The sequence below is a fragment of the Nasonia vitripennis genome (genome assembly GCF_009193385.2).
Source record: "Nasonia vitripennis strain AsymCx chromosome 3 unlocalized genomic scaffold, Nvit_psr_1.1 chr3_random0012, whole genome shotgun sequence".
In the NCBI taxonomy this organism is placed as follows: Eukaryota; Metazoa; Arthropoda; class Insecta; order Hymenoptera; family Pteromalidae; genus Nasonia; species Nasonia vitripennis.
In genome coordinates, this window is record NW_022279632.1 from 140,520 (window position 1) to 152,865 (window position 12,346).

The 12,346-nt window shown below is 46.4% G+C and overlaps 1 protein-coding gene across 4 annotated transcripts in view; it reads left to right on the top strand.

The window, feature by feature from the left end:
- The window catches only part of LOC107980680 (glutamate receptor ionotropic, kainate 2), a 602,400-nt gene that overhangs the window by 70,156 nt on the left and 519,898 nt on the right, over positions 1 to 12,346 (top strand). For all 4 annotated transcript variants that reach the window (XR_004227195.2, XM_031927147.1, XM_031927149.1 and 1 more), the window contains one exon: positions 548 to 839. Coding sequence is in view for 3 of the 4 variants with exons in the window: in XM_031927147.1 (XP_031783007.1) it covers positions 548 to 839 (292 nt within the window). In the remaining variant the exon portion in view is untranslated. The remainder of the gene's footprint in view (positions 1 to 547; positions 840 to 12,346) is intronic.

The window sequence follows — 12,346 nt, forward strand, 5'->3', positions numbered from 1 at the left end:
TCGCAGGTACGAGGGAGGATAAGGAGAGCCCTGGCGAGTGTAGTGTGAGAGAGAGAGAGAGAGAGAGAGAGAGAGAGAGAGAGAGAGCTGGCACTTACAATTAGCCGGTATCGCCCTGATGTTCGCTGTCAGCAGTCGGAACCCCATCGGTGCAGTTCCGGATGCAGTAGCGAGACGCAATGTCGTATACGCACGCACACTCACACACTTCAACTTTTACTCTCCTAACAGCTATCTCCCGAAAGTACTGAGCGTCTCGCGAGGAGTCAGTTCAAAGGTCGGATCGTATCTGGCGGCACGCGTCTCAGTCGCGTGTCGCCGAATTTTCTCTCTCTCTCTCCCTCTCTCTCCGCCTCTCTCGCGTCGTCCAGCGGCTCTCCCCGCCTTGCCAGCGCTGGTACCTGTAACAGTGTGAATTTAGTACAAGTCTTTCTTCTCGCGGCATGCAGAGCTTATGACGTGCTAATATCGCCCGTCATAATACATAATAACGATATTTTTTATATTATTAACAATATATGTGGTATATTTAAATATTTAATTATAGAGTGCACCGTACTGTATGTATAAAGAATCAAGTAAAACACTTTCTGGAAATTCTCAGTTTGAAGGTTACAGTATTGACCTTATTCAAGAAATCTCACGTATATTAGGATTCAATTATACAATACAAATAGTACCAGATGGCAGATATGGATCATTTAATCGAAAGACAAAAGAATGGGATGGAATGATTAAAGAGCTCTTAGATCAAAAAGCTGATCTCGCTATTGCAGATCTTACAATTACGTATGATCGTGAACAAGCGGTTGATTTTACGATGCCATTTATGAATTTAGGTAAGTTTAAGATAGAGAATAAAAAAAGTAAATCAAAAAATTTCAGACGTGATTCTTAGTTTGAATTCAAGTAGTGCAGTTTAACCCTTTAAATAAAAACAACTGTGCTAGGAAGGCCAAAAGTATTAATTTAACTTTAAGGGGGCACACCACCTTTGAAATTAAAATCAAAATTTTTTATTAAAAATTCATAAATACTTATATAAATAAACCAAATTTTTATTACTATTCTTAGACATAATTACCTTTATTTTGATGGTTTTAGACCTTCTAGAAAAAAATTTACATGATAGTTATGTTAAAATTAATCAAAAATTGTTAGAAAAATCAGTAATATGCTTATAAAACGTTTTCTATAAAATTTAAACGAAATCCCCTCATTCATACCATAACTAATGTACTTTTAAACAATATCCTACAGTTTGAGCTCATTTGGGCCATTCGTTCCTTTGGAATCTTACGGTAAGTGTATTATGGACTCCCTACTATACGTAGGTATTATAGAGGTATATAGAAGGTCTAAAACCATCAAAATAAAGGTAATTATGTCTAAGAATAGTAATAAAAATTTGGTTCATTTATATAAGTATTTATGAATTTTTAATAAAAAATTTTGATTTTAATTTCAAAGGTGGTGTGCCCCCTTGACGAAGGTATCAAATTCGTATTTTTTATTCTATTTAACAAATGATGTCTTTCAAAGATTAAAACGATTCAAGAAAGGTTCTATTCTGGATTTTATACTTCATAGAAATAGTATATTGTGTACTAAAAGCGAAAAGTAGGCTTTTTTAGACCAAGTGTGGAGTTTGTAGTAAGAGTAAAGGCGAGTTAGCCCAAACCAAATGCAAGGACAGTTATGCATGTGATGTAAGTACTGCAACCACACGAAGTCAAAAAGCTTACTTAGCCCTTGATGCACACTATATCATTTGCCCAGACGTATTTTCGCGTTTTGTTTGTCGGGTCTGATGTGTCTATTTTTTGACACGGCAGCCACGCGCCCACACATACATACACACACACGCCCGCGCGGGGATGCCGATACCCCGTATGTGGCACGTCCCCTGGGTGGCGAATAGAGGAATGCTCATCGGCGTGTTGAGGTCTCCTCAACCGGTCAAAGGGTGGAGCAGAAATAAAATATGATCCGCGGACCAAACAGGCTAGGGGAAGAAACCCCAAAGACAAATCAAACACAAACAGTGAGTTAATAACATTACTACCCCAGGCAAGTCACGCCACAGAGCCCAGTCCCATCGTCGATTCCGATCGGGTGAAAGCCCTAGTGGTCGGCGCTGGCCCCATGGAGATTGGAGAGGGAGACCAACCTAACTTAGAAGCCGCAGAGGTTTATCACCTGACCCCTGCTGCATGTAGAGACGCGGGTGATATAGAAATGGAGGTTGATGCAGGCAGGAATAATAGAGCTGTTTGCATTACGCAACGAAATGCGCACTTGGACCGCCTTAGCAGAATTAAGGAATTGATGGACTATGTCAGGGACAAGCACAATGTGCACAAACAAATTAAGATCTTGCCCGAATCATAGGAGCAAGCTATTAGAATCTATGCATGGCAGATGATAACTTACAGCAATGCTAACGCCCGGAAACTCAGGGGAGGGTAACCCAGACAACCCTACTGGATACTCCCAACACATATTCCCAACTCAGTGTTCGAGTCAGTCGCAGGCAGTATGCATCGTTATAGTACCTTATATGCAGTGTATTCGTGCAAGATGTTTAATTTGTAGTGTAGATGCTTATTTTATTATGTAGAAACAGGCTAGCGTAACAGGGGACGCGCCACATACGGGGTATCAGCATCCACGCGCGGGCGTGTGTGTGGGCGCGTGGCTGCCGTATCAAAAAATAGACACATTAGACCCGACAAACAAAACGCGAACACTATTGTTAATTTTATCGTCTTCTTTTTTCTTTTTCTTCTTTTATTTTCTTGTTTCCACCCTCTGCCAGGGTGGTAATGTCCCTGTTGTGGGCGGTGGGCACTGAGTAGTGCTGAAAGTCGTCGCTAGTGGCGCACTCTGGCCATGCTTTGGTGTCTTGTCCTCTTCTTTTCTTTTCTTATTAGTCTCGTTCTGTGTAGGAGACCGTTTCTTCCTCTTCCTTGGCGTTTCTCCCGTTTTTCTTCTGAGGTCAGCGAGATCTGTAAGCTATTTGACATCATCAGTCCAAAGCTACACTTGGTCTTGCTCGACGCTTCTCTTACGCTGATGAGCCGTTTCCAGAAAGACATGACCTTCCTCGTGTCATCCTTAACACTCTTGTGAATGTTTTTGGCTGGACCTACTACAGCATCCATCTTGTCCAGATGGTTCTGAATCTTGTCCATCAACTCTTCTTTCGCATGATCTGCTGTCTGAATTTTAGACCATACATCGTGCATTCTCCTGTTTATGACTCCATCACATCCTGATGCGTCACTTGAGGCTAATCTTCCTTTGAGGGCCGAGTGACCCACCTCTATAACCTCTTGTCTTATTAGAGTTAATTGGCTCCCCCCAATATCCATGAAGCCTGCGTCGGCAACCGGGGCTTTCACCCGATCGGAACCAACGTCGGGAGTGGGCTGTAAAGCTCGACCCGCTTGAGGCAGTGTTTTAATTATCTCACTGTCCATGATTAATTTATATTCGTTGTTTCTTCTCCTATACTGTATCCTAGGAAGGAGCCCTTTAACAAGGTGCTGTCATCCGGGCCAGATGAGCCTTGGTTATTTTAACGAGGTTGCTACTCCCCCCCTCCTCCTTCCGAACCTCTTGTGTGGTGGGGGCCCTTGCTCTTGTGGCTTGGGACCGGCGTAGCGGAGTTGAGTATGTGAGTGTGTATGCTTGACATTCATGAGTGTGTGAGTATGTGAGTGTTTTTTTTTTCATTGGGCGGAGGGGTAAAAATGCCTTTACGCACGAAGTGTGGGACTCGCCGGTGCTGCTTCCTCCATACGACTGTTACCCCCCCCCCCCCCGGGAGCTACCGTAAAGCTTTACTTCTGCCACTTTATGTCTGGCTGGTGTTATTGCCGACGTTTCCTCTTCTTTCTTCTTCTCTTCTGATGAAATTCAGCCGCTCGATGATAAAAGGGCCGCTCCAATACTTCTGGGCATATTGGACACTCCGCGCTCCTATACACTTTAATACGATACAGGTAGCTGCGGAAGCATCCGTGTCCGGTTAGTACCTGGGTGAGATGGAACGTGACGAAGCCGTGTTTCCTGCTCGACCACCTGCTGATATCCGGGGTGATGCGGTGGGTCCAGCGACCCTCGCTGGCTGAATTCCACCTTTGCTGCCACTGCCGATATGTGTTGACGGCCCATCTTGAGCCCAAGTTGTCCTGTTCTTCTCGTTCTGTACGCGATGCTTCACGATATTTTTCAGCTCTCTCCGATGCTAGGAGGTCGATGGGAGGTAGACCAGCGACTGCCGAGAGAGCGGCATCCAACACGGCTCGGGCCACGCGTAGCGCGGCGACCCTGCAGGCCCGCCGACAGGGAGCTCCAAAGCTCGCATTCCTCATTAATGCATCAGCCCAGATTGAGGCTCCGTATAAAATGACGGAGCTCACCACCGATAAGAGGAGGTACCTTCGAGGCTGTTTTCGAGCCGCAGTCCACTACTTTATGGCCCTCTCGGCCGCATCGGTAGCATTGCGCCGACCGGTCGACTGCGCTTTTGCAGTCCCTCGCGATGTGTCCAGCTTCGTGACAGCCGAACTCTGCAGTTGACCCATCCGATCCTTATTTTCCCGTTTTGTAGCAGCTTTTTAGCAGCTGCTGCCGGGAGTTGGATGGTCGCCACTAGAGTGCTGCTATAGGACCCTCTGATTTTAATGCTGTCAGGGGACACCACACTTGGCCCGATCTTTGCCGCAATCGCCGCGGCTACCTCCAGTGCTGTCATCGACTCGTCCATGTCCTTGATAGTGATGGAGTCTTGGTGAGTCAGCAGCCGGACCTCTGCTGACCCGCTCAGGGTGGACGAGACCACTGTCTTCAGGTCTGCTGTTTCCGTACCCGGTCGCCCCAGTTCGAGGAGAAGCTCCCCAGCCCTGGTGCGCCTGATATGGTTGACCCGATCTCCTAGGGTTTTAGGCTCCGGTGCGGACTTGACCTTCTGGAGGATGTCAGCGTAGGAGGAGCCCCCGCTTGATGCCTTGATTTTGATGGCATCTGGGCGCGGGGGTCTCACTCCGGCCTTAGACTCTGACGTGCCTTTGGCCGGTTTGCTGGCACCTCTCTGCTGTTGTTGTTGCTGCTGCGGCTGGCTGCCCTTTGTCCTCTTCTTTCCCTTCTTTACTACGGTGGCCCAGTCAGGGGCTTTTGACTGGCCTTGCGTGTCGCCTTCCGCCTTCCTCTTTTTCGCCGCCGGTGGTAGTGGCGGCCATGGCAGCTCATGCTCCCCGGTGTTCTGGGGAATGTTCTGGCGGAAGATAGGGGAGGTTTGGCATCCCCCATCCTTCCTCTTGACCGTCGGTGTTGCCAAGGCTGGGCTAAGATGGCGCAGTTTGGCATACTCGCCAAGCGCCTTGCTAGTAGCCCTAGCCAGCATCTTAATCACCTTGTGGACATTGCTCCTGCGACGCTGTGCCTCCCAACACAGGTGCGCAACACTTGACGCCTCGTACGCGCCAAGATTTTTCGTTAATCTCTGGATTTACTGTAATCGCCGGCGTTTGGGAGAACGTGGAGGAAAGAAGGAGGAAGTAATCACACAATTTATTAACTTGTATTGCACGTATATTTATCCCAGCCCTTCCTTACAGCGTGGTGGCCGTAGCCGCCCACACACAATAGCCACGCAGGGCTCGCCGTCACACCTCTACTCTCATATACGCGCGCACGCCTCGAGTCTCTCGCCTCTGACGTTGCGCAGTCTGACCCGTCTGCGCTCTCTCTCTCCCGCTTCCGAATTTCGGCTCGGCGCGACCCGCTCGAGTAGCGATACGGCCGGCGCGCTCGTTCTCTCTCTCGCTCTCTCTCTCTCTCTCTCTCTCCCGCACGGATACTCGCGAGCACAGCGCGCGCTCACGGCAGCGTTGTCGGCCGAACCAACGCGGCCCCCCCTCTCTACTCTCGAGCACGCACACACGTATCGGCGCGCTCACTAACAGCTCGCGCCGGCGGTCCCGGCCTGGCGAGGCCTAAACCGACGCCGGCGTAGCTATCGGTTGTCCCCTTCCTTCTCTACTCTCTCCCGCTCTTCTCGATGCTCGCGCGCACCGACTTTGCCGCGCGTTGGCAGCAAGCCCGACCTGCTGCTACCGAGCAGCGAGGACTTCTCGAACGCCCCGATGCTTCTCTCTCTCTCGCTCTCGCACACACACACTCTCCCGCGATCCTTCTACGCTACGCTGTTCTCTTCTTTTCCCGCTCTCGTGTACACTGGCCCGATGCCCCGCGTAGACGACGTCGAGGTGTACGCCCGCACCGTACACCGCTCTCTCGTCTCACTCACTCTTTCTCGGACACACTCGCGACTTTCTCTCTCTCTCTCTCTCGCTTCTCTCGGCGGCCTAATGGCTCGCACCGAGAGTATCCCGAGCAACCCAAGAATTCTTACCTGGTGTAGGAGAGACGAACACCAGTCTCTCGTCCCCCAGTGGAAGCCTCGCTAGCCCAGGAGGTGCTGGCTTCCCGTACTCTTTCTCTCTCGCTCTTCCTCTCTCTCTCTCTCTCTCTCTCTCTCTCTCTCTCTGCAGACAGGGGAATGAAGGCCTGGCTCCCGTTCCGGCTTCCTTCCTCTGGCTGAACGGCTGGATAGTCGTCTCCGGGGAGGGATCTCTTCCTCGGGGCGATGGTCCAGGTCGTGGCGCTGCTGCTCTCTATCTCTCACTCTCACTCTCTTCGTGATTCCCTCTCGCGTGCTCTCGTCACTTCGAAGTGTTATCGACAAGGCTCGGAAAGGAACTGCCGAGCCGCTCCGCCGCGCGCGCTCGGCGTCTCGCCGTCGTCCGTCGGGCCCGGCTGATAACGTAGCCCGATTGGCTGCGCGAGGCGCGAGACGTGCTAATTGGCTGCTCGTTTCGCGCCAGCTCGAACCGGCGAGCTCCCCCCTTGCGTACGTCGGCCAGCGAATTCCACGAATTCCCGGGACGTAGTTCGCGTCCGAGAAAACGCGGGCCTCGCTGGAACCGATCGTCTTTTCTTCCTCGCATCGAGTGAGGTTGCCGCGCAAACAGCAAAGCGCGATTTGCTCGGCTGCGACGTACAACGTCGCACTCCTTGACAGAACAAAGTCCACAAGGGACTTAACCCATTAAAGCCCATACTAAGACTGGTTGAGATAGCGACAAACAAACTGTGCTATCCTTTGCATAAGTGAAAAATAAAATATACGTATTTTTTCTTATGTCATTTGCAATTGGACATGGTTCCTTGTATTACGACTCATCCAAGCATCCTTAGCAAACGCTACAGTGATTTACAATAAGTTACATCCAGACGAAAAAAAAGGTTCCAAAGATATTGTTCAAGATGTTTGTGAATATTATATTGACAAGTTATCTTCCAAACGTCCCCCCCCCCCCCCAAACAACAGAAACAGAGTGAACCTTCATCCCAAGAACACGTGATGAAACATGGAAGTCTTAGGAAATGTGGAATTTCAACATGTCGGACAAGAACGGAATGGTATTGTGAGAAATGTTCTATACCTGTTTGCAAAAGTCATAAAGTAGGATACGGCAATGAACAATAATTCAATCCCACCGAACATATGTACAATAATTCATGTGAATATTGATGGATAAATACAATAATTAGCTTCATTCTATACGATTTTTTGAAACACTCTCAGGAGGCGGAATGTTTCTTCCTACATTACAGTAACTAATTGGCCTCTGACAGAAAAGTGTTATATGGGTTTTCGTCTCGATTTTACCTCCAGAATCGATTCCCTCATTCAGATTTTGAAAATTATAAATTTTGTTGTAATTTGTTTAAATAATTTGTTATAAACAATTGCAAATGACATAAGAAAAAATACGTATATTTTATTTTTCACTTATACAAAGGATGGCACAGTTTGTTTTTTGCTATTCCAGATAGATTTTGCTTGGGATTTGACATGGTCACTTTTTCTCCCCAACGTGCAATTGTTTATAGATTACACTAACAAATTAAACTCTGACAAAAAAGTGTTATATAGGTTTTCGTCTCGATTTTACCTCCAGAATCGATTCCCGCATTCAGATTTTGAAAATTATAAATTTTTTTGTAATTTGTTTAAATAATTTGTTATAAACAATTGCAAATGACATAAGAAAAAATACGTATATTTTATTTTTCACTTATGCAAAGGATAGCTCAGTTTGTCGCCATCTCAACCAGTCTTAGCATGGGCTTTAATGGGTTAATCCGTTCGCTGAGGAGGGTAAAGGCTTTGTCAGCCTCCTCCTCGCGGTCCTCCTTCTTTGCTCTACTGTCACTTGTAGCATTAGATGCTGCAGGGGCCGAGTGACCAATTTCTGCAGCATTGCGGTCGCCGGATGACGACGCCTGGGAGCCCGCTTGCTCACTCCCTGTAGGCGCCGGTACTGGAGTATCCCTCCCCTGCACCGTAATGGTATTCTCCTTCACTACCCTTTCCATATTTGGTTTATTTTCGGGGTTCCTTCCCCTAGCCGCTTTTTTTGTCCACCTCGTGTATTTTATTTCCACGATACCCTCCACTAGTGGCGAGCATTCCCCTATCCGCAACCTGGGGAGGCGCCAGATGGGAGAAAACAGCAAAACTCCGCACAAGCGAGTATGTGAGTCTGTATGCTTGTATATGTATGAGTGTGTGACTACGTTAAGTGCGTATTTTTGCATATGTATGAGTGTGTAAATATATATGCGTATGTGAGTATGTGAGTCTTATTTTTTATGTAGCGTAAGCAGAGCAAGCTCTGCACAAGTGGTCCTCCGACACTGTATCCCCACAGGTACTATCGTTGAACAATACTTTCGTATGGGCCTTTAACTAACCTTTTTTAGCTTATCCTTTGAAGTTTGACATTTTCATACATCCCTCATCCACCAAGGTGATTTGGGGTTCAGGATCATACTTGTTTTCTCCATTCTGCATCGTCCTGCCGTCTTCTTCATTCTGCATCGTCCAGCCGTCTGCTTCCTGCAGCATCGTCCGGTCGTCTACTTCAAGCAGCATCGACTGGACAGCCATCCTCTGGACAGACTTAACCTCAACACTTACGTTCCTCTGCATCGGGTAAGGGAGTCTTGGCTCAATTCAGTTACCTACGTTCCTCGGCATCGGGCAGCTGTTTCGCCTTGTCCTTTCCTTCTATTCTCTTCGTCATTTCTAACCTACTTGAGAATGGTTCTTAAATAGCTGTTTACAGCGCACCAGCCATCTTTCGAAGCTAGCAAAGCTGTCATCATTGACTCAGGGGTCACCCTAGTTAGAGTAAGAGTCAGACATTTATTTTAACCCGGGGACTTAAAGACCCATAGGGTATTTTGAAATACATTTTGGTACAAATAATTATATAGTTTGTTACAAGTGCAATAGATATACAGAGAACGCATATTGAAGAGTAGCGTTGACAGAATGTGGTATATAGATTATGTGAATGTATATGTAGGTGTATAAATAACTTAAAGTAATTACAACTAGGGACTCTACGGCCTTGTAAAGACCAATGTTACAATAAATAATACTACTAAGTACTATATAGGGCTCTGTGATCCTGTACAAAAAACAAAGTCAAAGCTAGGGCTATATTATAAACAGTATACCAGGTATAACAGATTTAAAATCGAGGGGTGTCCAAAGGCAACTGTCTTAAAGCGGTGTAGGTAGGCTCGAAAGCACTCATGTCCGTTGAAAAACTGACTAAGGTAGTAATACACTTCCCGTGTCGCCTATTGGTCCAGCCAACAATATGTGGTATGAGGTAGTACGTCCGTCGCCTCTTTCCACTGGAGTCTCATCGTCTTTGCAACTCAGCTAGGGTTTGTTCCTTTGCAGATTTCCAAACTTCCTTTAAAGTATTGTCACCACGCCGGCTTTCTTCGTATATATTCTTTCGTTCTGTTACTATCAGGACAATAGGCAGCATACTTAAAATAACGCACACTGCATCTTCTGATACTGTTCGGTAGGCAGAAGCGATCCGCAATGCACTTCTTCTATGAACTGTTGACAGCTTTCGTGCATAGGACTTCACGACCATATTAGGGCACCGAGTATCATAATTGATGTAGTTACACTGGCTCAGAGTAACCTTCGACCCTGCGTTGGCTCACCTACATTTAGCAATATTTGCGATAGTGCTGCACCGACTTTTGCTGCCTTATTGCTCACTCTCTCGAGCTGCTGCTTAAACGTTAGTCTGGCGTCTATGGGGATTTTCAGGTAGTTAATGGTCAGCTGAGAGTACATTTCGTGTCCGTCCACTGACAGCGTTATTGTCTCTATTTTTTTCCTACTAAATATAAGAATAGCCTTCGTTTTATGGCTAGCAAGCTCAAATCCAGTCTGCTTTAGCCAATCGTGGATTATACATACTGCCTCGTTAGCAATTCCCATCACCTCTTTCTTTTGCTTTGCTACTACCACTACTGCAATGTCATCTGCAAATCAAAAATTGTTGCCCCTTTAATTAGCTCTAGCCTAAGTACTTCATCGTACATGATGTTCCACAATAATGGACTAAGCACTGACTCTTGTGGGACCCCTCCGGTTACTTGACAGGTTTTCGTGTCGCTCTCTATGTCATACAAAAGAGTTCTGTCTTTCAGGTGGTCAGACATAATCCTTCTTATATATGCGAATATCTCTTTTTTCCGTAGTGCCTCATGTATCTTGCTACAGCTAGCTGAGTTAAACGCATTTTTAACATCCAGTGTAATAATAGCACAGTACTTCTTGGATCCTTCTTTTTATCTTTTTCCTTCTATTGCAATTCTAGCGGTGTCGACTACTAAGCTTACGGCGTTAAGAGTGGAGCTTTTTTCTGAAAGCCGCATTAATATTTCGTTAGTCCGCCCGGTTTTGCGAAGACTTGGTCCATTCTAACGCCGATTATGTGCTGTGGTCTGTATGAGGAAGCTTCTCCAGTTGGCTCATCTCTTTTTGGTAGTAGCACCAGGCGTTGCTTTTTCCAGTTCTTAGAAAACGTCTTTTCTCCAAGACATGAATTGTTCAAGTCCACAAAGATATCGGGGCGTGCCTGTATAGCTTATTTCAATGCAATATTGGGTATGCCATCCAGGCCTGGAGCCTTGTTGTTCCCAATTCTTTTGCATGCAGCCAGTAATTCCTGTGTGGTGATTGTTGGAATGATTTCATCATTTGCCTCCGCTTTAGGAATAGCTGTTACTTCCAGTTGAAGGGGAAACAGTATGGTCACAATACGGTCCAGCAATTCTGGGTTCTTAGAAGGGGAGATATTACTTCCCTTTATCTTCTTCATTAACACTTGGTACAGTTGCCTCTGGGGATCCAGCTCAACCACGTCCTGTAACTCTTTCAGGCACCGTCGTGTATTTTTCAGATTTTCCTCTTAAGTATCCGTTTAGCATCCTTCATTTCTTTATTTAGGGCGTCTACTATTTTTCTACCACGACCAGTGTTGAAGTATTTCTTCCGACCCCGCTGTTCCCGTCTGCTGGTTCGATGACACTATTTGCGGGCCGCGTCAATTTGTTTATCTCACCAGTATACTGGCGGTCGTCTATTGTTAAAAGTCCTCCTTGGCATTGTTGCGTCGCAGGCTGAAATAATATTTCCCATTACCTGATCGACCTTATCTTATGCAGATCCAAACAGCTGTATTTCTTCTAGAGCCATCAGAAATGTCTCTTTATCATAATCCTTCGTTTTCCAACCCACTTTTTTTATCGTTGCCCTTCCGTTAGATCTCTGCATTGATATTCTTGTCTCCATTATTATCGCTTGGTGGTCACTATTTGTGTAATGATCGCTCACCATCCACGATCTTAATAAGCCAATCAGACAGCTGCTGACAAACGTAAGATCTATGATGGACCTTGCGTCTCCTCTTTGAAATGTGTAAGAACATCCCTGGTTAACTAAGACCAAGTCAAGGAGGGCGAATGCTTCGAATAGTACTTGTCCTCTTTCGTTCGTCCTTTGGCTGCCCCACTCTACTGTCCTGGCGTTAAAATAACCTGCTATCAGTACCTGTTTTTTTTTTCTACAGCATCCTGTACTATCCGGTCCAACAGTTGTCTGAATTGTTTTATCGATATGTTATGAGAATTATAGCAGCTGTAAATGTGTACGCCTGCGCCCTAAGCGTGTGCGAATCCTTCATTATGTCTTGTCATTTTTTCCTGGAAAGCGGCGTCTCCGCGTGCCCATATCGCCGCTTTACCAGTACTGTACGACGGCGGTCTGCGTATCTCCATAGGTTTTGCAGAGGGTCTTTACAGACGTCAACTTTACTACTCCCTTTTCTTTTGAAAACTCTTTATTCAGGGTTTCTAGAATATCGTGTTTAGAGGTAAGCATGTCAAG